The sequence below is a fragment of the Thalassophryne amazonica genome, chromosome 6 (genome assembly GCF_902500255.1).
Source record: "Thalassophryne amazonica chromosome 6, fThaAma1.1, whole genome shotgun sequence".
NCBI classification, from domain to species: Eukaryota; Metazoa; Chordata; class Actinopteri; order Batrachoidiformes; family Batrachoididae; genus Thalassophryne; species Thalassophryne amazonica.
Genome location: NC_047108.1, coordinates 103,601,526 through 103,627,603, shown reverse-complemented (window position 1 = coordinate 103,627,603; position 26,078 = coordinate 103,601,526). Strand labels below are relative to the sequence as shown.

General features: G+C 40.2%; 1 protein-coding gene across 1 annotated transcript in view; it reads right to left on the bottom strand.

Annotated features, from left to right (window-relative positions):
* slc13a3 (solute carrier family 13 member 3) overlaps positions 1 to 25,821 on the bottom strand; it is a 42,157-nt gene extending 16,336 nt beyond the window's left edge. The window contains exons 1-11 of the mRNA XM_034173049.1: positions 25,602 to 25,821; positions 23,970 to 24,235; positions 23,684 to 23,862; positions 19,509 to 19,578; positions 15,359 to 15,538; positions 15,120 to 15,245; positions 14,298 to 14,390; positions 14,093 to 14,197; positions 12,303 to 12,400; positions 803 to 915; positions 464 to 625 (exon numbers count right to left, since the gene is read on the bottom strand). Coding sequence (XP_034028940.1) covers positions 464 to 625; positions 803 to 915; positions 12,303 to 12,400; positions 14,093 to 14,197; positions 14,298 to 14,390; positions 15,120 to 15,245; positions 15,359 to 15,538; positions 19,509 to 19,578; positions 23,684 to 23,862; positions 23,970 to 24,235; positions 25,602 to 25,709 — 1,500 coding nt within the window. The 5' untranslated portion in view covers positions 25,710 to 25,821. The remainder of the gene's footprint in view (positions 1 to 463; positions 626 to 802; positions 916 to 12,302; positions 12,401 to 14,092; positions 14,198 to 14,297; positions 14,391 to 15,119; positions 15,246 to 15,358; positions 15,539 to 19,508; positions 19,579 to 23,683; positions 23,863 to 23,969; positions 24,236 to 25,601) is intronic.
* Positions 25,822 to 26,078: the final 257 nt, after the last annotated feature.

Sequence of the window (26,078 nt, the reverse complement as noted above, 5' to 3'; positions counted from 1 at the left end):
GGTCCTGAATCCCCTAATTGCTCCCGGTGTGTAGTGAGCGCCTTGCATGGCAGCACCCTGACATCGGTATGTGAGTGTGTTTGTGTGAATGCGAGGCATCATTGTAAAGCACTTTGAGCTTCTGCTCCAGATGGAAAAGTGCTATATGAATGCAGTCCATTTACCAGTTATTTGCACACAATTCCCTTAAAGTTAGTTTCATACTTATGTATTAAACGTAATGACAAATAAATTGATGCTGTAGCTATCATATACTTTGAAAACATTACTACAATTCACATACATTTCTTCAATATACCAAGGGACTGTAGCATTCACAATAAAAACACAAATGTACTGTATAATACATGTTTCATATAGCAATCACTGTTTCATTTGCTATCCTATTTTTCCTGCTGGAATGGTCAAATAGAAACATCTATAAGCAATTAAAAAAACTTGCAGAAAAAATGCAATGCCTTACCAGTTCAGCAATGACGGGTAAAAATATGATAATTGTTGCAGTGTTGCTGGCAAATTCAGTGAAAGAAGCCATGAATGCTGTGATCAACATCACAGCTGCAGCAGGAGGAATGTTGGCCAAAGGTTGGAGGTAGCCTCCCAACCAGGCGGCAAGCCCAGACTCCTGCCAAATGCCACAACATCAGTGTTAATGGTCACAGGTCAAAACACGGCACAGCAGGACAGAATAACACAACTATGGACAACTTTCATCACAGAAGAACATGTAGAGTTAAGGTGATTACAATTAGCCCATGCTTATGGCATTATTTACAGTTTTTACATGTGTTAATGTGTTTACCTCACAACCTTTGGCCATAGCAAAGCCACCGCCAAGCAACAGAATGATGTTCCATGGCACGTATGCCTCAGCTTTTTTCCATGATAACAGCGGGACATATGCAGCATGTGAAGCTTATAGAATAATGTAAGAAAGGACAATCATGGACGTTATTTTATCATGATGCACATAAAATACATCTCATATTCAGGTTGTGATATAATCACAAGTGTTTTGTATGCTTTGTTTTTAAATTTAGAAACTATTTGTCATGTAGCATATCATTTGTTTGGCACTGTTTCAGATATTACATGCATATTCAAATAAGAAATATCTACAGAAATGTCAAAGCTGCTCTTGAGTCTATAAAAGCATATTCAGGCCCCATAAAAAAAAGTTCCTGTCCTCTTTAAAGAACAGCTTCATGAGTGGTAAAACTTTTAGAAACAAGTATTACCTATGGTGTCTGATAGCGTGCCTAGATAGAATGGCGACATGATGAATAAAAAAAAAGTCGGTCACGTGATTCATGGTGCCATCTTGGGTTCAAAAATGCATTCGCTGTTAATCTATCTGCATGTAAATCCAGCTATTTTTTTTTATTTATTCGCGAAAATGCCGGGTTGCTGCACATTTGGAAGCACAAATAGTCACAGTAAGGGCTTCAAGATGTACAGATTCCCTTCAGATACAAACAGAAGAAACATTTGGGAAAATAAAGTCAGTGGGATGGAAGCCGACATCATTGTCAAAGCTTTGAGAGGTAAATTTATTGTTCAGTCCCATGTACAGTAAAACTCACCTAAACCTATGTCGTATAAACCAGATATTCACAGTCACCGGACAAAAAGGTCCCAAAGTTTTTGTATTGTTTTCCATATAATAAATACCGTATATAACAGATTTTGTACAACAGATTTTTGCTCACATCAGATAAAATGTCCTGTCTGATCGCAATGTATTTCCATAATGTATTTCCATTAAACCCCTCGCATGTGGGACCGGAGTCATTTCCGTGATTAAAAGTCCGACCATTTATTTTTTTCACACTGTGCTCAGACACAGACTCAACAGGCTGCAGGCTGTGCAGTGAACGCAGCAACGTATTTGCTGCTTTCACTGCTTTTGTAGTGCACACGCTGTTTACATTTTGATAATGGATCAAATACATTTGGTAGAAAAAAATTTTCAGAGGAAATTTTGTCCCAGTCATTAAATGAGGAGCACGTCCCGATTCAGGATTCTCCGTAGATGTTTGGTGTCTGCTGACTGTAACTAATCTGTTTACATACATATGGCTCACATTGGATAAATGTTCCGTCTCATTGCAATGTATTTCCATTTAAAACCCTGAGCAGTCTGCACATGCAGAGGTACAAATTAAAGCTCAGCTCTGACACTCGCCAATTTCAGGAAAGTGGGACCGGAGTCATTTCTGTGATTTAAAGTCCGACTGTTTATTTTTTTTTCAAACTGTGTTCAAACTGGGACCTGAAGCCTGACGTGCAGCTGTTAAATCAGTCACAAAAGGCTGTGATTTGACACTTTTCTGCTTTCACGCCTTCGTCTGCCATCATATTATATTATAACAGTTTTTATAGTGAGATTACAAATGGATCAGAAAGGTTTGCAACTTTACAGCAGAAAGTCCATAAAAGAGGAAAATGTACAGCTTACCTTTGATTCGGAGGTGATGATTGTAGAAAAAAGCTTGTTGAGGGTCAAATTAGTCCATAATAAAGCATAATCCAGAGACGGAGAACTTTAAAACTGTCACGCATGTCATTGTATGACACAGAGTTACAGAGCTGCAGCTGCATAAATCAGGCTTTAAATTAATTCAATAAATCATCATATATTGTAAATTAATGTAAATTTGATAGCTTAATTATTTTCATATTTATTTTGATTGCGCCTGTACCTGGATGTGTTGCTGTATGTGGTTCAATGATTTTAAAAATGTTGAAAACATTAAAGGTTCATTCAGTAGTTCAGCGCAGTTGGAACCAAAATAGTGCCATGTTCTGAGTTGACACAACTCTCTCTATCAAGGCACAGTAGTGTGTGAGAGAGGCCATGGTATTTCCAAATAAGACACCAACAGTAGCACATACACAAATACACAAAATCACCTGCATCAATTCAGTAACAGGTCGCTGAACCCCCCCCACCCAAAACAAATAAATAATAAAATTGAGAAAACACATTCCACTCAAATCTCGATAACACAAAGCAAAAATTTATAACATAAAAAGACGTTTGTGCCCAAGGGGCCTTTAACTGGACTATTATTATTCAAATCATTGCAAATCAATCAATCAATCAATCAATTTTTTTATATAGCGCCAAATCACAACAAACAGTTGCCCCAATGCGCTTTATATTGTAAGGCAAGGCCATACAATAATTATGTAAAACCCCAACGGTCAAAACGACCCCCTGTGAGCAAGCACTTGGCTACAGTGGGAAGGAAAAACTCCCTTTTAACAGGAAGAAACCTCCAGCAGAACCAGGCTCAGGGAGGGGCAGTCTTCTGCTGGGACTGGTTGGGGCTGAGGGAGAGAACCAGGAAAAAGACATGCTGTGGAGGGGAGCAGAGATCAATCACTAATGATTAAATGCAGAGTGGTGCATACAGAGCAAAAAGAGAAAGAAACAGTGCATCATGGGAACCCCCCAGCAGTCTACGTCTATAGCAGCATAACTAAGGGATGGTTCAGGGTCACCTGATCCAGCCCTAACTATAAGCTTTAGCAAAAAGGAAAGTTTTAAGCCTAATCTTAAAAGTAGAGAGGGTGTCTGTCTCCCTGATCTGAATTGGGAGCTGGTTCCACAGGAGAGGAGCCTGAAAGCTGAAGGCTCTGCCTCCCATTCTACTCTTACAAACCCTAGGAACTACAAGTAAGCCTGCAGTCTGAGAGCGAAGCGCTCTATTGGGGTGATATGGTACTACGAGGTCCCTAAGATAAGATGGGACCTGATTATTCAAAACCTTATAAGTAAGAAGAAGAATTTTAAATTCTATTCTAGAATTAACAGGAAGCCAATGAAGAGAGGCCAATATGGGTGAGATATGCTCTCTCCTTCTAGTCCCCGTCAGTACTCTAGCTGCAGCATTTTGAATTAACTGAAGGCTTTTTAGGGAACTTTTAGGACAACCTGATAATAATGAATTACAATAGTCCAGCCTAGAGGAAATAAATGCATGAATTAGTTTTTCAGCATCACTCTGAGACAAGACCTTTCTGATTTTAGAGATATTGCGTAAATGCAAAAAAGCAGTCCTACATATTTGTTTAATATGCGCTTTGAATGACATATCCTGATCAAAAATGACTCCAAGATTTCTCACAGTATTACTAGAGGTCAGGGTAATGCCATCCAGAGTAAGGATCTGGTTAGACACCATGTTTCTAAGATTTGTGGGGCCAAGTACAATAACTTCAGTTTTATCTGAGTTTAAAAGCAGGAAATTAGAGGTCATCCATGTCTTTATGTCTGTAAGACAATCCTGCAGTTTAGCTAATTGGTGTGTGTCCTCTGGCTTCATGGATAGATAAAGCTGGGTATCATCTGCGTAACAATGAAATTTAAGCAATACCGTCTAATAATACTGCCTAAGGGAAGCATGTATAAAGTGAATAAAATTGGTCCTAGCACAGAACCTTGTGGAACTCCATAATTAACTTTAGTCTGTGAAGAAGATTCCCCATTTACATGAACAAATTGTAATCTATTAGACAAATATGATTCAAACCACCGCAGCGCAGTGCCTTTAATACCTATGGCATGCTCTAATCTCTGTAATAAATTTTATGGTCAACAGTATCAAAAGCAGCACTGAGGTCTAACAGAACAAGCACAGAGATGAGTCCACTGTCCGAGGCCATAAGAAGATCATTTGTAACCTTCACTAATGCTGTTTCTGTACTATGATGAATTCTAAAACCTGACTGAAACTCTTCAAATAGACCATTCCTCTGCAGATGATCAGTTAGCTGTTTTACAAACTACCCTTTCAAGAATTTTTGAGAGAAAAGGAAGGTTGGAGATTGGCCTATAATTAGCTAAGATAGCTGGGTCAAGTGATGGCTTTTTAAGCAATGGTTTAATTACTGCCACCTTAAAAGCCTGTGGTACATAGCCAACTAACAAAGATAGATTGATCATATTTAAGATCGAAGCATTAAATAATGGTAGGGCTTCCTTGAGCAGCCTGGTAGGAATGGGGTCTAATAAACATGTTGATGGTTTGGATGAAGTAACTAATGAAAATAACTCAGACAGAACAATCGGAGAGAAAGAGTCTAACCAAATACCGGCATCACTGAAAGCAGCCAAAGATAACGATACGTCTTTGGGATGGTTATGAGTAATTTTTTCTCTAATAGTTAAAATTTTGTTAGCAAAGAAAGTCATGAAGTCATTACTAGTTAAAGTTAATGGAATACTCAGCTCAATAGAGCTCTGACTCTTTGTCAGCCTGGCTACAGTGCTGAAAAGAAACCTGGGGTTGTTCTTATTTTCTTCAATTAGTGATGAGTAGAAAGATGTCCTAGCTTTACGGAGGGCTTTTTTATAGAGCAACAGACTCTTTTTCCAGGCTAAGTGAAGATCTTCTAAATTAGTGAGACGCCATTTCCTCTCCAACTTACGGGTTATCTGCTTTAAGCTACGAGTTTGTGAGTTATACCACGGAGTCAGACACTTCTGATTTAAAGCTCTCTTTTTCAGAGGAGCTACAGCATCCAAAGTTGTCTTCAATGAGGATGTAAAACTATTGACGAGATACTCTATCTCCCTTACAGAGTTTAGGTAGCTACTCTGCACTGTGTTGGTATATGGCATTAGAGAACATAAAGAAGGATCATATCCTTAAACCTAGTTACAGCGCTTTCTGAAAGACTTCTAGTGTAATGAAACTTATTCCCCACTGCTGGGTAGTCCATCAGAGTAAATGTAAATGTTATTAAGAAATGATCAGACAGAAGGGAGTTTTCAGGGAATACTGTTAAGTCTTCTATTTCCATACCATAAGTCAGAACAAGATCTAAGATATGATTAAAGTGGTGGGTGGACTCATTTATTTTTTGAGCAAAGCCAATAGAGTCTAATAATAGATTAAATGCAGTGTTGAGGCTGTCATTCTCAGCATCTGTGTGGATGTTAAAATCGCCCACTATAATTATCTTATCTGAGCTAAGCACTAAGTCAGACAAAAGGTCTGAAAATTCACAGAGAAACTCACAGTAACGACCAGGTGGACGATAGATAATAACAAATAAAACTGGTTTTTGGGACTTCCAATTTGGATGGGCAAGACTAAGAGACAAGCTTTCAAATTAATTAAAGCTCTGTCTAGGTTTTTGATTAATTAATAAGCTGGAATGGAAGATTGCTGCTAATCCTCCACCCCGGCCCGTGCTACGAGCATTCTGACAGTTAGTGTGACTCGGGGGTGTTGACTCATTTAAACTAACATATTCATCCTGCTGTAACCAGGTTTCTGTTAGGCAGAATAAATCAATATGTTGATCAATTATTATATCATTTACCAACAGGGACTTAGAAGAGAGAGACCTAATGTTTAATAGACCACATTTAACTGTTTTAGTCTGTGGTGCAGTTGAAGGTGCTATATTATTTTTTCTTTTTGAATTTTTATGCTTAAATAGATTTTTGCTGGTTATTGGTTTTCTGGGAGCAGGCACCGTCTCTACGGGGATGGGGTAATGAGGGGATGGCAGGGGGAGAGAAGCTGCAGAGAGGTGTGTAAGACTACAACTCTGCTTCCTGGTCCCAACCCTGGATAGTCACGGTTTGGAGGATTTAAGAAAATTGGCCAGATTTCTAGAAATGAGAGCTGCTCCATCCAAAGTGGGATGGATGCTGTCTCTCCTAACAAGACCAGGTTTTCCCCAGAAGCTTTGCCAATTATCTATGAAGCCCACCTCATTTTTTGGACACCACTCAGACAGCCAGCAATTCAAGGAGAACATGCGGCTAAACATGTCACTCCCGGTCCGATTGGGGAGGGGCCCAGAGAAAACTACAGAGTCCGACATTGTTTTTGCAAAGTTACACACCAATTTAATGTTAATTTTAGTGACCTCCGATTGGCGTAACCGGGTGTCATTACTGCCGACGTGAATTACAGTCTTACCAAATTTACGCTTAGCCTTAACCAGCAGTTTCAAATTTCCTTCAATGTCGCCTGCTCTGGCCCCCGGAAGACAATTGACTATGGTTGCTGGTGTCGCTAACTTCACATTTCTCAAAACAGAGTCGCCAATAACCAGAGTTTGATCCTCGGCGGGTGTGTCGTCGAGTGGGGAAAAACGGTTAGAAACGGTTAGGGGCTTCTGTTTAGGGCTACGCTTCCTCCTCACAGTCACCCAGTCAGCCTGCTTTCCCGGCTGCTCGGGATCTGCCAGAGGGTAACTAACGGCGGCTAAGCTACCTTGGTCCGCACCGACTACAGGGGCCTGGCTAGCTGTAGAATTTTCCACGGTGCGGAGCCGAGTCTCCAATTCGCCCAGCCTGGCCTCCAAAGCTACGAATAAGCTACACTTATTACAAGTACCGTTACTGCTAAAGGAGGCCGAGGAATAACTAAACATTTCACACCCAGAGCAGAAAAGTGCGGGAGAGACAGGAGAAGCCGCCATGCTAAATCGGCTAAGAGCTAGTAGCTACGCTAAGCTAGCGGATTCCTAAAAACACGCAAAGTGAATAATGTGTAAATAATTTAGAGGTGATTCAGCAGAGGGAGTGCTTTAGTTAAGGCACGTAAAGATTACACTGGGAAACAAATCGTTATCTAGATAACTAGATCAATTTAACTGCGCAGATTAAACAGCTAACAGATACAGAAAAACACCGCTGTGCTCCGGAACAGGAAGTGATACAATACCGCAGTGAGAGCCAACCAGCAGTAGAGGCAAGCCAAATAATGTGATAAAACATGAAAATATACACAACTTATGAGTAAAATCATCAATAAAGCAAATAAATGAACTTAGCCAGTTTGCAAACAAGTTTGTTCCGTAGTTAAACCCCTCCGGGCAGAAAGTTCTTAAATACCTGTTGGAAAATTGATGCAGGCAATTCATTCTTATTATTGTTATTAATGCATTTGCGGTTGCTACTGTTGTCTTAATTTGAAAGAGTTGTGGTCTCTTTCAGCCAGTGTAATTTCTGCCTAATATCACGTTTAAAAAAAACTTGAGAAAACGAGTTGCACAAAGGTTCTAAGTTGACAAAACATAAGCATATTACCACCTAATTAATGCTTATGTATGTTGGTAAAATCTAACAAATCACTTGGAGTTAACTTATTTATTGGTTGCTTGAAATATTCAAGTCTTCTTAACTTTTTTGTTCAACTTTGCAACACACTTTTTTATGTGATTGAGCTTGGTAGACATTAATGATAGGGTGCCCTCTCTTGGTCTTTTCTCTTTTAATTTTGAAATTAAACAGGAAGCCAAAATGTCAAATAAATAAATAAATAAAAACACCCACTAATTGTGACTAAGCAGGATTTGGTAAAAATTCTGCAACCCAGATTTGAACCTCTTTAGGGTTGATATTGAAGGAGGTCATGATGACACTCCAACTTGTTGTTAACAGTCAGTTTTGGGGGAGACAGACAGAACAAATCCAAAAACCTTATTCTTCAGCTTAACTTCTCAAAATATAGCCTTGACAGTGGCAAAATATTCAATGTTTCACATATGATGTATTACTCCGCGCCCTGGCCGCGTTGCCACGCAGATGTTAATAATGGCGCTGTCAGCTGAGAGCGAGAGAAACTAGTTGTTGTGAAAGTGTCGTGACACGGACCCACAACAGGGGGCGTTAATGAACGGACAATGGATAAGCCAAAAAGTAACAATTTAATGTCGTGAATCGCACAACGAAGTACAGACAATAACAATATGGTGGAATGTCAATTATACACAAGGTGACGTGTGGGCAGGCTCGACGATAGAAGACGTCTGGCGAGAGAAGAGCCGGATCCCACACAGCTTCCACCACCAACGGAGCTGAAGAACACCGGAGCTGCCAAGCCCTGCGCCCCAGGTGGCCACTGTCTTCAGCAGTCAGACCCGGTACTGCTGGCAGAGAACAGAGACAGTACTGATGAGTATGAGTTCGCACACTCAGTAATCCCACAGTCTGTATACAGTTAGGAGGGAAAACCTCCACCTCCGAATCACACACTCGTGCAGCTCCTGTGAAACCACTTATCTGGTTGGGGTGTGAGGCGAAGCCGTCGCAATCCACACCGAACGCCAATACAACAGATAAGGACACCGTCACAGGAAAACGGCTGCAAATGAGAAGTTCAGACTATTACACAAGATTTTGTTCAGCAGAGAAAATTACCTGAATGGTAGCTGATTTCTCGGCGGGGAGGTGGAGTTGCAGTCCGGCCTTTATGGTGGTGGTGATGAGTAGTGGATGAGTGACAGCTGGCACGGATGATGAGTGACAGCTGTCACTCCCAGTCGCTCCGACGCCCTCTTGTGGTTGAAGCCTGCACTTCAAGCAGGGCGCCATCTTGTGGTGGTGGGCCAGCAGTACCTCCTCTTCAGCGGCCCACACACTAGTGCAGCGACGATGGTGCCGAAATGGGTGGATTTAAGATACCATACGAAAGCATTAATGTGGATTCTGATATAGAATTACTCAGTACAGCTGACGAGATGGAGAAATCTGTGGATCTGCTCACAGAATTTCCAGATTGGCATGAAGATGCTGTTGCTACGGTAAGCTTTGATGAGCTGACCACACCCTTTGACAATTTACAGAAACATAAACCGTGCAAACGATGGAATTGGAATAGAATGGGAATAGGCCCCTTGTTTCTGATGATTTGAATGAATGAATGAATTTTAATTTGGCGCGCACACACACTTAAAAGAATCTCTCATGAAACAAAAGAAAACAAAAGGAAAAAAACCTCAAATATCGCAAAGGTCGCAAATATCTGTCGCTGGTAAAACACAACTTGCGACTGTAAAATCCAGCATTAATTTCCCAAATCATCAGACGCAACAGGGTTATTCCCTAATTAGGATGGGTTGCAGATGTCAGGCTTCGGTCGCTGTATTGGACCGTCGTGGTGAAGAGAGAGCTGAGCAGGGGGGCAAAGCTCTCGATTTACCAATCAATCTATGTTCCGACCCTCACCTATGGTCATGAGATTTGGCTCATGACCAAAAGAACGAGATCACGAGTACAAGCGGATGAGATGAATTTCCTCCGCAGGGTGTCTGGGCACTCCCTTAGAGATAGGGTGAGGAGCTTGGTCACTCGGGAAGAACTCGGAGTCGAGCCGCTGCTCCTCCACGTCAAAAGGAGCCAGCTGAGGTGGTTCGGGCATCTTTTCCGGATGGAATATATATATATATATATATATATATATATATATATATTTGTTTTTTTTTTCCACCATGTTGTAGAGAAGCTTGAATCTTCGACTGGACTTGGTTGCTTGACGCGAGGACATTTTGCTTCAAATCGCAGAAGCTTCCTCAGCTAAAATTCTTGCTCTGGTGGTCTGACTTCTGTCTTGACTGTTGTAGAGAAGAATAATCAAGAAGTCACAAAAGCTGGAGTTTTAAACCTAACCTGGTTAGGTTTAAAACTCCAGCTACTATGGAAACCACCTGGACAACTGAGAGCCTACACAGAAACTTTCCACCACGTTGGACTATTTTATTCAAGACAGCATCCTACCGTGATCTATGCCATCACTATCACAGACTGGATCAATACCGCAAGTAGTTCAAGACTGTCTATTCTTTTGAAATTTTCACCTTCAGGGGTAATATTCATTAATTTCTTTTCATAGGCAATGCAAATTTTGATCATAATGGTCATGTCATATTATGAATCCTCTATTTAATATTTACAGTGCTGCCAAAGAAAATTCTATTTATGACTTAAATATTAAAAATTTGAAAGGCCGTACACCTTTAAAGTAAACTAGAGAAATGTGAGCAAAACTGTCACCAGGAAAATCAGTGTGACCTACATTGTCAAAGAGGGGACAAACGAACCCTGTTGATTATTGTTTTTTCTATCTTTCCTCTCCCTTGGGTCCCGTAGTGTGTTTGACCAGCTGAACATTACTACACAGTCACACACAAGTACACATCGGCCCGTGTGTAAAAGATTTATGCATTGGGTTGCACACGCACAGACACACACACACACACACACACACACACACACACACACACACACACACACACACACACACACACACACACACACACACACACACACACACACACCAATGATATTTATGGGATTATTCTAATCATAGAAACAGAGAAACTACAGTCTCACCTCTAAACAGGGGCTTTCATCAGGCTCTAGACTGCAATCTAATCTACATCATTAACATTCTTTAACTTATTATCACGATTGTTCAAGAGCTGCACAAGAGACACATTCAAATTTTTGCGCCTATGGCAGTGGAGAGTCATGTTTCTTTCTCTTTTCTTGTGATAAGAAATATTTATGATCTTCCATTTCATAGAAATGAGGGTTCTCAAACTTGTTAGCTTGTACTGGCAACCAGTGCGGGAGCAACGTTTTTCTGCAATCATTCAGCCGTGCTGCAGAATGCAAAAGGAGGAGTAAGTATGGCCATTTAAGGCTACTGTATTAGCATGGCAGGACAACATGGTTGCCTCCATGAGGGGGCCCACTCCCATATAAATATTAATGAAAGCACATCAATTTGGTGTTGCAGGTAATATACTCTAATGAACAGCTGGTACGTAAATAGTACGCTTTACAAATAATGCCGCACATTCACCCCGATGTAGGGGTGCTGCCATACAAGGCGCCCACTACACACCGGGAACAACTAGGGATTAAGGACCTTGCTCAAGAGCCCTTAGTGATTTTCCAGTCAGGCTGGGATTTGAACCGAGGATCCTCTGGTCTCAAGCCCAACGCTTAACCACTAGACCATCACTTCCCCGAAAGTAATGCCCCTAAATCCTACATACTATTGCTTTATAGTGTTTCATAAGCTGTAGTGCCATAGTGTGTTTTTAAATTAGTAATAATTACAGTCACCTGTCGGCATCACCTGTTTGAAATAAAACACACACTCACACCCATCTTCAACTGTTTATCCGAGATTGGTTGCAGAGGTTTGAAACAACATCATTATTTATATTTTCTGTTCTTGTTTTTTCTTTATCTCATTTATCTCATTTAGCCCTAAATTGCTCCCTGTCCCTTTTTTATTTATTTATTTATTTATTTTTGGAATGGGGCGTGGGCCTGAAATAGAGGAACGGATGTATGTTAACAAATGAAATGAAGTTGACTCCACCAAACATGAAACATAATGGGTTCATACTGTCCGCAGTGAAACAGAATTATAGTTAAACAAAATGTAAGAATCCCTGTGCTCCCCCCGAATACTGTCCCAATGTTTTCTGATTTGGAGGTTGTATTTCAGGACAAGACTTGTGTTTTTCTCACTGACCTTTAGGGTCAAAGCACCAGCTAAGTGAAGGTTTCTTTGAGGGGAAGATGAACAATATGGACACAATGGTCACACCAGTGACTGCGTCAGAGACGTAACTGTAGAATGAGAAGACAATGGGCAAGATCATGAAAAATACATCAATATACTGTACTTCCAGAAAGTATTCACAGTGCTTCATTATTTTCCACATTTTATGTTACAGCCTTATTCCAAAATGGAGTAAATTCCTTTTTTCCTTAAAACGCTACACGCAGTACCTCATAATGACAATGTGCAAAAAAGTTTTTTTTTTGGTTTTTTTTTTAGATTTTTGCAAATGTATTAAAACAATAAATACAAACTAAAAAAAAAATCACATGTACATAAGTATTCACAACCTTTGCCATGAAGCTCAAAATTGAGCTCAGGTGCATCCTGTTTCCACTGATCATCCTTGACATGTTTCTACAGATTAATTGGAGTCCACCTTGGGGAAAATTAGTTGCTTGAACATGATATAAGGCACACACCTGTCTACATATAAGGTTCCAGAGTTGACAGTGTATGTCAGAGCACAAACCAAGCATGAAGTCAAAGGAATTGTCTGTAGACAGGATTGTCTCAATGCTGAAATCTGGGGAAGGGTACAGAAACATTTATGCTGCAAGTAAGGTCCCAATGAGAAATTTGGATCCACCAGGATTCTTCCTAGAGGTGGCTGCCCGCCTTAGTCAGGGAGGTGACCAAGAACCCGGCGGTCAGTCTGTCAGAGCTCCAGCATTCCTCTGTGGAGAGAGGAGAACCTTCCAGAAGGACAGCCATCTCTGCAGCAATCCACCAACCACGCCTGTATGGTAGAGTGGCCAGACAGAAGCCACTCCTTAATAAAAGGTACATGGCAGCCTGCCTGGAGTTTGCCAAAAGGCACCTGAAGGACTCTCAGACCATGAGAAACAAAATTCTTTGGTCTGACGAGACAAAGATTGAACTCTTTGTGTGAATGCTGGACATCATGTTTGGAGCAAACCAGGCACCATCCCTACAGTGAATCATGGTGGTGGCAGCATCATGCTGTGGGGATGTTTTTCAGTGGCAGGAACTGGGAGACTAGTCAGGATTGAGGGAAAGATGACTGCAGCAATGTAGAGACATCCTGGATGAAAACCTGCTCCAGAGCGCTCTTGACCTCAGACTGGGGTGAAGGTTCATCTTTCAGCAGGACAATGACCCTAAGCACACAGCCAAGATATCAAAGGAGTGGCTTCAGGACAACTCTGTGAATGTCCTCGAGTGGTGACACCAGAGCCCAGACCTGAAACCAATTGAACATCTCTGGAGAGATCTGAAAATGGCTGTGCACCGACACTACCCTTCCAACACGTTGGAGCTTGAGAGGTGCTGCAAAGAGGAATGGACAAAACTGCCAAAAGATAGGTGCACCAAGCTTGTGGCGTCATATTTAGGAAGACTTGAGGCTGTAATTGCTGCCAAAAGTGCATCAATAAAGTATTGAGCAAAGGGTGTGAATACTTACCTACATGTGATTTCTTAGTTTAGTTTAAATAAATTTGCAAAAAAAAAAAAAAAAAAGACTTTTTCATGTTGTCATTATGGGGTGTTGTGAGTAGAATTTTGAGGGGTGAAAAATGAATTTACTCCATTATGGAATAAGGCTGTAACATAACAAAATGTGGAAAGAGTGAAGCACTGTGAATACTTCCCAGATGCACTGTATATACCGTAGATTTTGCAATAATTTTCAAACAGTTTGTGTTATTACACACTTTCATCAAGTGTGTCTTTCTTACCCTTTTTCAAAAAACACAGACCAGCCGGTGAAAAATTTTGGATCTCTTGTGAACAGGAGAATGGCAAACAGCAGAAAAAATAAAGAGATGGCTCCTTCTGCAAAACTACAATTGAGCACGTAAAGGTCAGGAGTAGGCTTTGTAACAGAAGTGTTTTTGTCCACCGCACACTGTACAACACTTGAACACATACACGAGTCCTCACTTTATGGGCCCGAGTGTTCTGTAGTCCTCCTCTATTACAGCTTTGGCTCTGGCTTCTGCTTGTGCTCTGCTGTCATCTTTGCTGCAACACAGTCTACAAAAAAGAATGTAAACACACCAGAGCTGCTAAAAATAATTGATTATTAAATTAATCATCAACTATTTTGATAATCGATTAATAGTTGTGAGTCCTCCTGGTTTTTTTTAATGTTCAAATTGTTTGATTTTAGCTTTTTAAATATTAATATATTTTTTACTTTCTTTACTATCTGATCTTTGAGGACATCATCTTGGGTTTTAAAAAATACTGGTCAATATTTGTCACTATTTTCTGATCTTTTATTTGCCAAACAACCAGTGGATTAATCCAGAAAATAATCAAAACATTAATTGAAAACACTGATTGAAAGATTTTCTTCCATATTTTAGACAAAACATTTGAAAGCAAGATTGAAAGTTCTTGGCAAACTTTATGTTTATGATTCATGGGTTTATCAAGGGATAACAGCCTAATCTGAAAATAATCAATAGATAAAATAATGTTAGATTAATTGAAAAAACAGTTGATAGATTATTTTATTAATTTATTAATCTATTAATATTATTACAAAAATAATTATGAGCTGCAGCTCTAAGCACATAGACTAAAAAAGGGGCATTTTTTGAATATTTCTGAATAAAAATAAATGCAGTATTTCCACTTTAAAGCTATTTGTTATGGAATTAAAACTTCATTGTGAAAACTGACATTTTATGTTTGAAGTGATGAGGCTATGAACAGAAGTGACATTGTCTCAAAAGAATAAGTGTGATAACACAATACCGTGTGTTCAATCCCCCATAGAGAAATGCGATCCATACCCAACTCAACATCAGAAAGAGAATCATGAGTGGGAACGCGAATACAAACCAAGAACCAAAGTTGATAAGGTCACAATCTGGAAAATAGCTATAAAAAAAAAAAGCAAACAAACAAAAAAATTACAGGCCGATATGGGATATTTCTTATAATATAGGATAATATACACATCTTTTCTGAACAACATCAACAAAAAAAATTACCTTTTAAGCTGGCCAATAAAGACGAGGTTGGGTGCGGTGCCTGTGAGCGTGGCGGTGCCGCCGATACTGGCTGCATAAGGAATGCAGATCAAGAATCCTTTCCAAACTTTCAGCTGATACTCTGCCTCAGCTCGTAGTTCCTCAGGTGTCCTCCCGTCACCCTGCTCCATCCCGTCACATCTTTTGAAGTTTTGAATAAATTCAAAAAGAACAGCTGACGATTTCATGAAAGCATTTCTTGTTTGCCATAGCAGATCATCTGTCATCATCTCACCCTGTCCTCTGCATCTTCCTCTGTGACACTAACCACCAGTATGTCCTCCCTCACAACATTAATAAACCTCCTCTTTGGCCTCCTCCTTCCTGGTGGCTCCATCTTCAACATCCTTCTCCCTATATACTCCCTATATTTCCTCCTCTGCACACGTTCAAAGCCCATCAATCTCTCCTCTGATTTTGCCTCCAAAGTTTCCTACCTGAGCTGTCCCTCTGTTATGTTCATTACTAATCCTGTCCATTCTCGTCATTCCCAAAGAAAATCACAGCATACAATACCACAACTCTTCTTGTGGCACCCTGTCATAAGCTTTCTCTAAATCTACAAACATCCAATGCAACTCCTTCTGGCCTTCTCTATACTTGTCTATCAGCACTATCAGTGCAAACATTGCATCTGCCGAGCTCTTCCTTGGCATAAAACCATATTTCTGCTCACACATTTTCACCACTTTTCTAAAGCCCACACTGCAACAACAACAAAAAAACAATTGAATGAAATTTCATTGAGCTTCTTCCATTTTTCTCAGGGTCACCACAAAAGGTTCAGTTTTAGTCCAGAAATCTATATTTTCCTTCGAGGCTGTTCTATTTATTCTGTTTGGGAACAAAGTCCACTAACTGCATATATCACTGTTCAATGCACTAATGTATTGATCACCTTAATTTATCTGTTTTGGCCATTTCTAAAAAAAAAATTGGTAAAATCTACTGTCTTGTGTCTAACTGTAATTAGTACAGATTAAATGCAGATGACAAATTTCATTGTACGTATCCATGTATGCACAATGACAAAGTCCCTTCTTCCTTCTTCTTCACAAGCTTCTCCTTGATGTCATATCTACTCATTACTTCCTCCTCTGTTCCCTTCACGCCCTCCGAAGTCCACTCCAATCACACTCTTTCATGTTTGCGTACACTCTGCTGCCTCATCTAACTCACTCAAGAAATCTTTCTCTTTCATCTCATAACCTAAATTTGGGGCATTTCTGTGTGGAGTTTGCATGTTCTCCTCGTGTTTGTATGCTTTTCAGCTTCCTCCCACTTCCAAAGGCATACAGGTTAGGTGAACTGGAAACTTTGATTTGACTGTAGATGTGAATGTGTTTGTTTGTCTGTATGCGTCAGCTCTGCAATAGACTGGCAGCCTGTCTATGGTGAACCCCCCCCCCCCCACCACACACACACACACACTCTCATTGGGCTAAGTTCCAGCCTGGAAGAAGAGTGTATAGAAAAGGACTGAAATGACTGATGACTTCAAACAGACCAGAATCCGGGGGTGACCATCTGCTTTGTCTATACTGACAAATAAAGCAACACAAAACAAAACTAGAAGCACTCGGAGAGCGCAAACCTCCGCCAAGGCCATAGGGTCACTGACGTCACATGGAATACCCTTTGGCAAAGAGACTTATTCCACGACATTTCACGCATCTACCATCATGTTCCAGGTTCAGTGGTTAACCCTCTGGGGTCTGAGGGCATTTTTTGGACAGTTCACTCGCCTGGCATAAATGTTTTATTATTGCTGTTAACAGCTCTCCCTGCATCCCACAATCAAGTTTTATGTCTCTTTTTTTAAGGACAACCTGTACTTTCAAAATATATATGCTATAGTTGTGTTTTATAAGTGTAATAAAGGTTTACAATCAGAAATAAGAAAGGAAAAAGTAAAGCGAAAATTTTTTTCCACACACATTTATTTAGAACACACAGCAAACTATAATACACAACTGTTTTGGCACTTTATAAAGGTAATTTTGGCTCTTGTGTGAAAGACTGTACAACGAAAAGGTTCAAACAATAAACACAAATGCACATTTTGAACAATATATACAAAATGGTCTATGCGTTTTGTTTATCTTCATCTCAAAGCAATTTCTCTCTGCTATTACACAAACGTTACATCACAAAATTCTACTATGAAGTTGACTGTGTGTTTGTTCTCTCCTGCTCTGAAAGCAACATTCACACTTCGAGGCTCATTCAGTTTGAGGAGCGGCCCCTCCCTCCTCACTTCATTGATATGGTAAACAGTGCTTTACGCAGGAGTGAGAGAGCTTGCCACAGGCATATCCAGTAACATTCACAGGAAAACTAGTCGAGCAATCCTGATACTCACACACTGTTTGAGCATGTGAGATTGAATGAGAGGCTCTCCGTCTGCTCACTTTCACTTTCACTGTGCGTAATGGCGCAGAGCGCATTGGAGCAGCCAGGGGGCTATTCAGACGGGCCAACTAGTAACACATCACTCCAAAAAACAATCTTTGGTGTGACACGTGAGGTGAATCTGCCCTACAATTGGATTTTGGAAAACCATGTGATGGTGAACCAATTCCGAATGGACACTCACATTGCTCACATCATCACACAGCTTCTATGAGGAGTACAAAGATGGTGGCCGGTGGCTCGAAAGTCTGCGGAGTTAACTTTTCAGCAAAAAAGTAAGTTTCTATCGCATATCATTAAAAAGTTATTTATAATTTAGTAAAGCTTGGTCTCAGCTGTCGTATATAACGCCGTCAGTCCCAGAGGGTTAAACCCTTAGATCTTCAGCAAATGTATTTATAAAGAGAAACTGCATGAACTACACAAGTTGATTTATTTTCTAATAATAAGTTTATTCAGTGAGGAGAAACAAATGCTAAATTACTGTTGTGTTGTAACTTAATTTTTGTTCAGCCTTTGTGACCCGTCTTCATGAAGTTAGATGCAAAAATGCTGAAATTGGCCCTATCCAGCAATGATAAAGGATCCTTAAAAAAATTACTGGATCTGGATCATGTTCATGTTACCAAAATTTAATGACTTCTAAGTTAGGCCAATATACACCCCTGGTAAAAATTTCATTGAAATCGGTTGTGGATTTTTTGAGTAATCCTGCTAACAAACCAACCAACCAACCAACCAACAAACGGACGCGACCGAAAACATAACCTCCTTGGCGGAGGTAATTATCAGAATATGCAGTGATAGAAATGTCAATGACATGCAAACTCCACACAGAAAGGACCAGGATGGAAGGGAACCTGGTGTGAGCACTGCTGCCTCATAGCAATGGCACTAACCACTACAACACTGTGCTACCTGGTGTAATTCATGTTAGAGACAAAACAAGCCCATGATTAATTCTCTAAATAGATCCACTTTGTGTTGAAATTGCACGCTGTGCAAGTCACCAAGTGAAGTTGGATATGACCCAAATGCACTTGCCCTATGTACTTTATCCATCCATCCATCAATCCATTTTCTTCCGCTTTATCCGGAGTCGGGTCGCAGGGGCAGCAGCTCAAGCAAAGCCGCCCAGACCTCCCGATCCACACACACCTCCTCCAGCTCCTCCGGGGGAACCCCAAGGCGTTCCCAAGCCAGCCGAGAGATGTAGTCCCTCCAGCGTGTCCTGGGTCTTCCCCGGGGCCTCCTCCCAGTGGGATGTGCCCGGAACACCTCTCCAGCGAGGCGTCCAGCATCTGGAAAAGATGCCCGAGCCACCTCAACTGACTCCTTTCGACGTGGAGGAGCAGCTGCTCGACTCCAAGCTCCTACCGAGTGACCGAGCTCCTCACCCTATCTCTAAGGGAACACCCAGCCACCCTGCGGAGGAAACTCATCTCGGCCGCTTGTACTCGCAATCTCGTTCTTTCGGTCATGAGCTTTATTTGTACTTGTGCATGTACTTTATATTGTGCGTTATGTATCACCAACATTGGGACCTTGATCTTGCAGTGTTTAAAAAAGATCTTAAAATTTATCAAATGTGAGGCTTTATTTCACAGTTCTTTTGTTTTGTGTGTGTTCTGGTAATACATATAAATCACATTATTTTCCCTTAAAGGATTGTGTAACTCAATCAGTAATGTCTTCTTACCTATCCCTTGAGAGCATGTGTTTTTCAGATGGCAGAGAGGGCAGCGAATGCATCTTTACAGTTGGACTTCCTGCAACACAAGCAAAGCAATTCTGTCATAGAAATGTTATCATGATATTAAAGTCAAATATTTGTACAGTATAACACCATCAAATTATATATTTTACCTCTTTCAGGGGGTTGCGGTATAACTTTGGCATACTTAATACTTGACTTTAGAATGGTGCAGCATCAGTAAATAACTATGGAATACTGACTAACTCTGTATATCCTCACTCAGTGTATTGGAAAAACTGCCCAAAGTCCGCATCTGAGATTACACATTAAATTGTTATATTAAAAAGATACAGTTGTGGTCAGCTGTTTTCATACACTCATCATGAGCATGAATGTCATGGTAATTTTTGGCTTTTAACGACCATATCTCACAGCATATCGTGATTCAGCATCACGAAATATATGTTAAACTATTGGGTCATGATATTGTCACGAAAACTGCTAAATTTTTGTACAGGGAGCATGAATTTACTGTAATACATTCTGTGAACAGTGTACAAAATTAAAAGTGCTGCGGGGTGGGCTGAGGGGGTTATGTTTAGGGTTAGAGGAAGGAGTAGGGTTAGGTTATGGTTATGGTTATGGTTATGATTAGGGTTAGGAGAAGGATTAGGGTTACGTTATGGTTAGGGTAATAAGATTTTATAAAAACTCATGAGACTGGGTTGGCTTTTAATGATGTCCTTGAACAGTTCTTTTGCTAGGGTGTACGTCATTATACGTCAGTATACGTCATTACTTTAAAAACAAGAATTGAGTTTTGGATCTTCTGTTATCCACACAGGATCAAAATTATACATACATGCTCAAATATATACATGCATACATTCAGTTAAATCTTTTAATAAGTGGTGCTGAAGGTTCTGCAATGTCTTTTAATGTGACAAGGCCAATAAACTCCTTGTAAGTGATGACTGACTACAACTAGTAGTTTCTCTTTGCATAAAAAGGATTTGTTTGACAGCACTCATTGGACTGACCAATACTCAGAACGATGGGAAAGTCCAAGGAACTTAGTGAAGATCCAAGAATGAGAACTGTAGAGTTACACAAGTTACACAAGACCTAGTTGCGTTTCGACTAGGTCTTCATCAGTGTGAAGCACTGAAACGCGTCTGTGCTCCTGATCCTGTCGTCTTTCCGTGAGTCATTAAAATTTTTATTAAGAAGGACACTTGAGTGTTGCTGGCTATATTTTTATATTGTTTTAGTTATTAAAGGACATGTTGCACCGAAATCATAACAATTAAGATTTAGGCTGTTAGTGACCAGCAAACAATTATGGAGACGTCCGAAAACAAAGTACTCGTGAGTACTCGGGTGTTTCCGACAAGTGACATAGCTATTAGAAGCATCCCAGTATGTGCTTCAATGGAATGTAGCTGCTAACGTTACGAACAGAAGCATGAATTAATTCCAAAGTTTACGCGCGCGCACACACACACACACACACACCCACACACACACACACACACACCACACACACACACACACACACACACACACACACACACACACACACACACACACACACACACACACACGTGTGCACACAGACATTCCAGCTCCAAATTCACACTCTCTCAAAGTAAAAAAAAAAAAAAAAAAAAAATCTTGCCACAAAACACAAAAGGGGTAAAATCCTGAACATGCCAGACTCACTGTCATGATAAGAATTTAGTTCCAAATGTAAACTCCCCACGATCAAAGAAGCACGTGCGCACGAGATCGCTGGCTGCAGTTCTGCCTCTCTCACGATTGTGGAACATAAAATAATGTCCATTAACTCCTGAAAATAATGTATTGCAACTTTTTCCAATGTAACAAATCCAGCTCTGTGTCCAGGCAGTCTGTTAAAAACAGTGTCAGGTGTCCCCACGTCTGCGTCCACAGCTTCAGTAAACCAGCATCCACATAAACAGCATGTCACCACACTTTAGGTTCCAAAACCCGACACTCTGAAAAAGTTAAGAGTTTCAGGGTGAAGTGTGTCGTCTCCTGTCTATAAATCCTTCTGTAAATCCGAGCTTCACTTTTGAACGGCAGCTCAGAAGCTTCGTGTTTGGAGCAGGTTTGTTTCCCTCTGTCTGTCAGTCATCAGGATGTTTCTGCTCATTCTAAAATGTGTGTCACACGCCGAAAAATGCAGAGATTTGCCAAGTGAGGCGTTTTCCGGAAACGCACCTGTTAACGCTCAGAGTGAGCAGTAGCACATGTGTGCGGAGAGACTTACAGTCGTGTACTTTTATGTTGTCTTACTAACTGGAACGTTAAAAACTGTGCGACATGTCCTTTAATGATGTATACTGTACAATCATTCTGCCCTGGCAAAGACATCATTAAAAGCCGATATTACCATGACAATCATGCCCATGATGAGTGTATGCCAACGTCTAACCACAGCTGTATGTTTTCAGTGTGAGTGCATATGTTTTTGTAACTTTTCGTCAGATTTAGACAATACAGTAATCACTGTTGAACCCTTGCTTAATAACTGCTTTGTTATCAGAGAGTAAGAACATATAACCAGGGTTGGGAGGGTTACTTTAAAAATGTATTCCGATACAGTTACTAGTTACCTGTTGAAAAATGTAGTCAGTAACGTAATCCAAGTACCATAATATTAAAGTAATGTAATTTGATTACTTTCAATTACTTCTGGATTACTCCAATATCAAATATGCTAATACAGGCAAAAGATACTAGTCTTGACTACATAGTACAGTTTATTAAGCAAAAATAAAACTGTTTCTTTTACATGGCATGCTCTGTTTTACTTCACATTATGAATTAAAAGCACCCACAATATTGTTTTAAACACACCCAGTGTTCACCTGCTAAATTTTTTAACAAAAAACGCCAAACAAATGAAGGATAATGAAAACTCAGGCGGTGTGCGGATGAATTTGTAATTAAAAGTGGCTTACAGAACAATATACAAAACAAAAAAGTCTACTACTTGTTCAGTAAACATAAAATTATGTTACTTTAGTCTTTCACATAGCATTCGCACCATGTTTAACATATCAGTCAACAGCATAATGAAAACCATCAAGTAAATCCTGTCAGTAAGGAGGCGTGGTCGCCATTTTAATTCCGGGCAAGTTAGTGATTTGCGTGCATAGAAGTTCAAGAAACGTGGAATATGCCGGAAAGCTGTGCATGTTGGCAAAGCCACAAATGGAGGAACAAGGGAGACAATATTTCCTTCCATAAGTAAGTGGTTTTGGTTCTTGTCACTTTGTCCGTGATATTTGGATGATAAACTGCTGTATGTCTCTTGCCGTGTCGCCCGATGACACGGACCACTAACTCTTCACTTATGTCTAGTTGATATTTTCCACTGCTAGACCAATGTCTTGTTAAAATACTTGTCGTTAGTGATTCAAATTGTTCGACAAGACTGGGGATTTTTTTAAATTTGCACCTTAAAATAATGAGATTATAATGACCCTCAATCACTGTGCCGCTCACAGTCACACCCACACATAGAGATGTGTACCCACTACTGACTTCATGAATGAAACTCAGTCAATAAAGGATAATTGTGTAAAAATATAATATGTATATAAATGTATTGTAATGGTTTTAGGAGCCGCGCTGAACAGCTGCTGCAGCAGGACGCCTCAGCTCAGCAGCTTGAACAGTGCAGATCCGTGTAACTTTCAACACTGATATTAAGTAAGTTTAATACTTTCCTGACATAATTTAATGTAATTTAATTTTACTGGCTCAATATCCAGGTCAAAATGGCATTTTAACACGTATTTTGCGAGCATTTTTCTGAGTGTGTCCAGTCGCAAATCTCCATTGAAAAAGCATTAACATCCGGGTAATTCATCAATATTTTGCCCGGTCGTGTTGACGTCATGTTGCTGTCCATGAAGGGACGTTTTCGTTTCAAAGAAAAAAAAAAAAATTATATACAGATAATATCATAAAATGCATTAAAATTGTAATCCTGCGAAGTAATCCCCATTTTTACTAAATATACCTGTAATCTGAATACGTCTTTTTTTTCTGTAACTGTAGCGGAATACAGTTACCTTCTTTTGTATCCTAATTACGTAACGCCGTTACATGTATTCCGTTACTCCCCAAGCCTGCATATAACATACCATTTATTATATCACTCTCAAGTTCCTCTGTGGATTTACATCTCTTCTTCAGGCTCTCTAGGTCCCCAAATAGACTCTCTAGGATGGCGTTAGCAATCGGGAGCATCATAGCTGTTGTGGCGGTGTTGCTGAGCCACATGGATAAGAATGACGATGTGATCATCATTCCCAATATGAGCCTGGAAAAATTAATTCCACACACAAGCATGATTTGTTCAAATGAATCCCAATCATGGCTGCTGATTTCAATATTTGTTTTGTTCAGAAGGTGTTTTTGTCTCCTCACCAGACTGGCTTCACTCCGACAATATTAAGGACTTTCAGGGCTATTCTGCGATGCAGACCCCATTCTTCGATAGACGACGCCATCATGAGGCCACTGAGAAATAGAAAATTGGTTTCGAGGAAATACTGAGTGCACACGTTTTTGGATGAAAGGATTCCCAGTGTTGGGAAGAGGCAGACTGGAAGCATTGCAGTAACAGCCAAAGGAAGGGCCTCGGTACACCAAAACATAGCCATCAGTATCACCACATACAGACATTTTCCTTCCTGAAAGATAAGAAATGTGCAGTGATTAGACTATTTCAGTAGAAGAAAAAGATGTCATAGGTAAAAAGGAACAAATCACATACATACGAGGTCTGTCCATAAAGTATAGGTCCTTTTTATTTTTTTCAAAAACTATATGGATTTCATTCATGTTTTTACGCCAGACATGCTTGAACCCTCGTGCACATGCGTGAGTTTTTCCACGCCTGTCGGTGACATCATTCGCCTGTGAGCACGCCTTGGGAAGGAGTGGTCCCGCCCCCTCGTCGGATTTTCATTGTCTAGAAATGGCGGAATGAAAAGGACTTTTTTTCCATCAGAATTTTTTCAGAAGCTGTTAGAGACTGGCACCCGGAAACCATTTGAAAAATTTATCTGGCTTTCAGTGAAAATTTTACAGGCTTCACAGAGAATGAGGTCTGTTACTACAGCTTTAAGGACCTCTTTAAGGACGCTCGGCCCGCCGCGCTCCAAGCTGCGACGACGCGGCACAAGCCACCGGACCATTTCTAAACGGATGGCTCTGTGGATATGAGACCGTCGTGTGCTCTTTCTCTGGTTATCACTTTTAACAAGAGATTTTGTCATGGAAAGCTGCGCGTAAAGACCGATTCGCTTGGAAGCGAGACAAAGGAACACCTCCGTTTCGGCGTGTCAGAGGACAAGTATGGACATGTCCAGCTCTCCACAATTTCACTGATAAATGCCGAGATAGACATGTCCAAACTTGTCCTCTGACACATGCACTTCATGTTATGGTGTCCAGAGAAATGCATTGGCACCAACAGGCCTCAGGGTATATATAGGACTTACTTCATATCCAAATGTGGCTGAGTAAAGTATTCAATGTTTTATACTGGAAGAGGTAGCTAGATAACCCTCTCAGCATTGTAATGCATTCACAAATGTCAAAATAACACTTTTTAGTGTGGACACGTATAGATACTGTGTTAAAAATAACACTGTGGGTGATAATTTTGCAGTATACTTAGCATAATGTAAATGCATAATGTAATCAGTGATGGCAATTTATTATATTAAAGATTTAGATATTCATTCTTTATTGTCACTCATTATATTTGTTGAATCACTATAAAATCATAATAAATTCAGAATGACAAATCACAGCAAACATGACCATAGTCTGAAAATAAAAAGGAAATGAATTGGGTTCCTCATGACACATTTTCAAAAGATTTATTTTCTTATTGGTAGCTAAACTGTAATAAGCTGCAAATATGATGCTTATATTCGCTTCCAACATGCTAAAACAGCAAAAAAGGTATTTTCCCTTCGACTGACTGTACTAACATGATTTAATTAAGCTCAGGAAAGTCCTGTGAAATCCCAGTCTTAATGTACTTACCTTATCTGGGAGAGCAAAGGGTAAAGGTAGAAAAAGAAGCGGAGTGATGAGGACAATCAGAGGCTTGTGGATACACCACAACTTCTTCGAAAAAACTGACAGTTTCATCTCCAATGCCGGGTTTGTTTGGTTCAACAAGGAGCACCAAAGTGTCTGAGGGGCGCCTGTTTGGATCACTTTGAGCTGTGTCTGTGAGAAGATTAACTTCACGCTGCTACACTTTAACTCCTCATATCACTGAGGACAAATAAATAACTTTCCCAACAGGATAAGTGATGATAGGATTGTCGTGGAGACTTCAGACAGGGTCCTTTATCACCAGATGAGAATCTAAGTTTTTAGCTGTGCTCAATTGTTCAAAAAGATCTACTTAAAGGTGTCTAGATAAGTCAGAAAAGGATCAAAGTCTCAAAGTCTCAAAGCAACAGTTTTTATTTTGCCGGCAAAGGAAGCAAAATTCACAGTCAAGAAATTTGC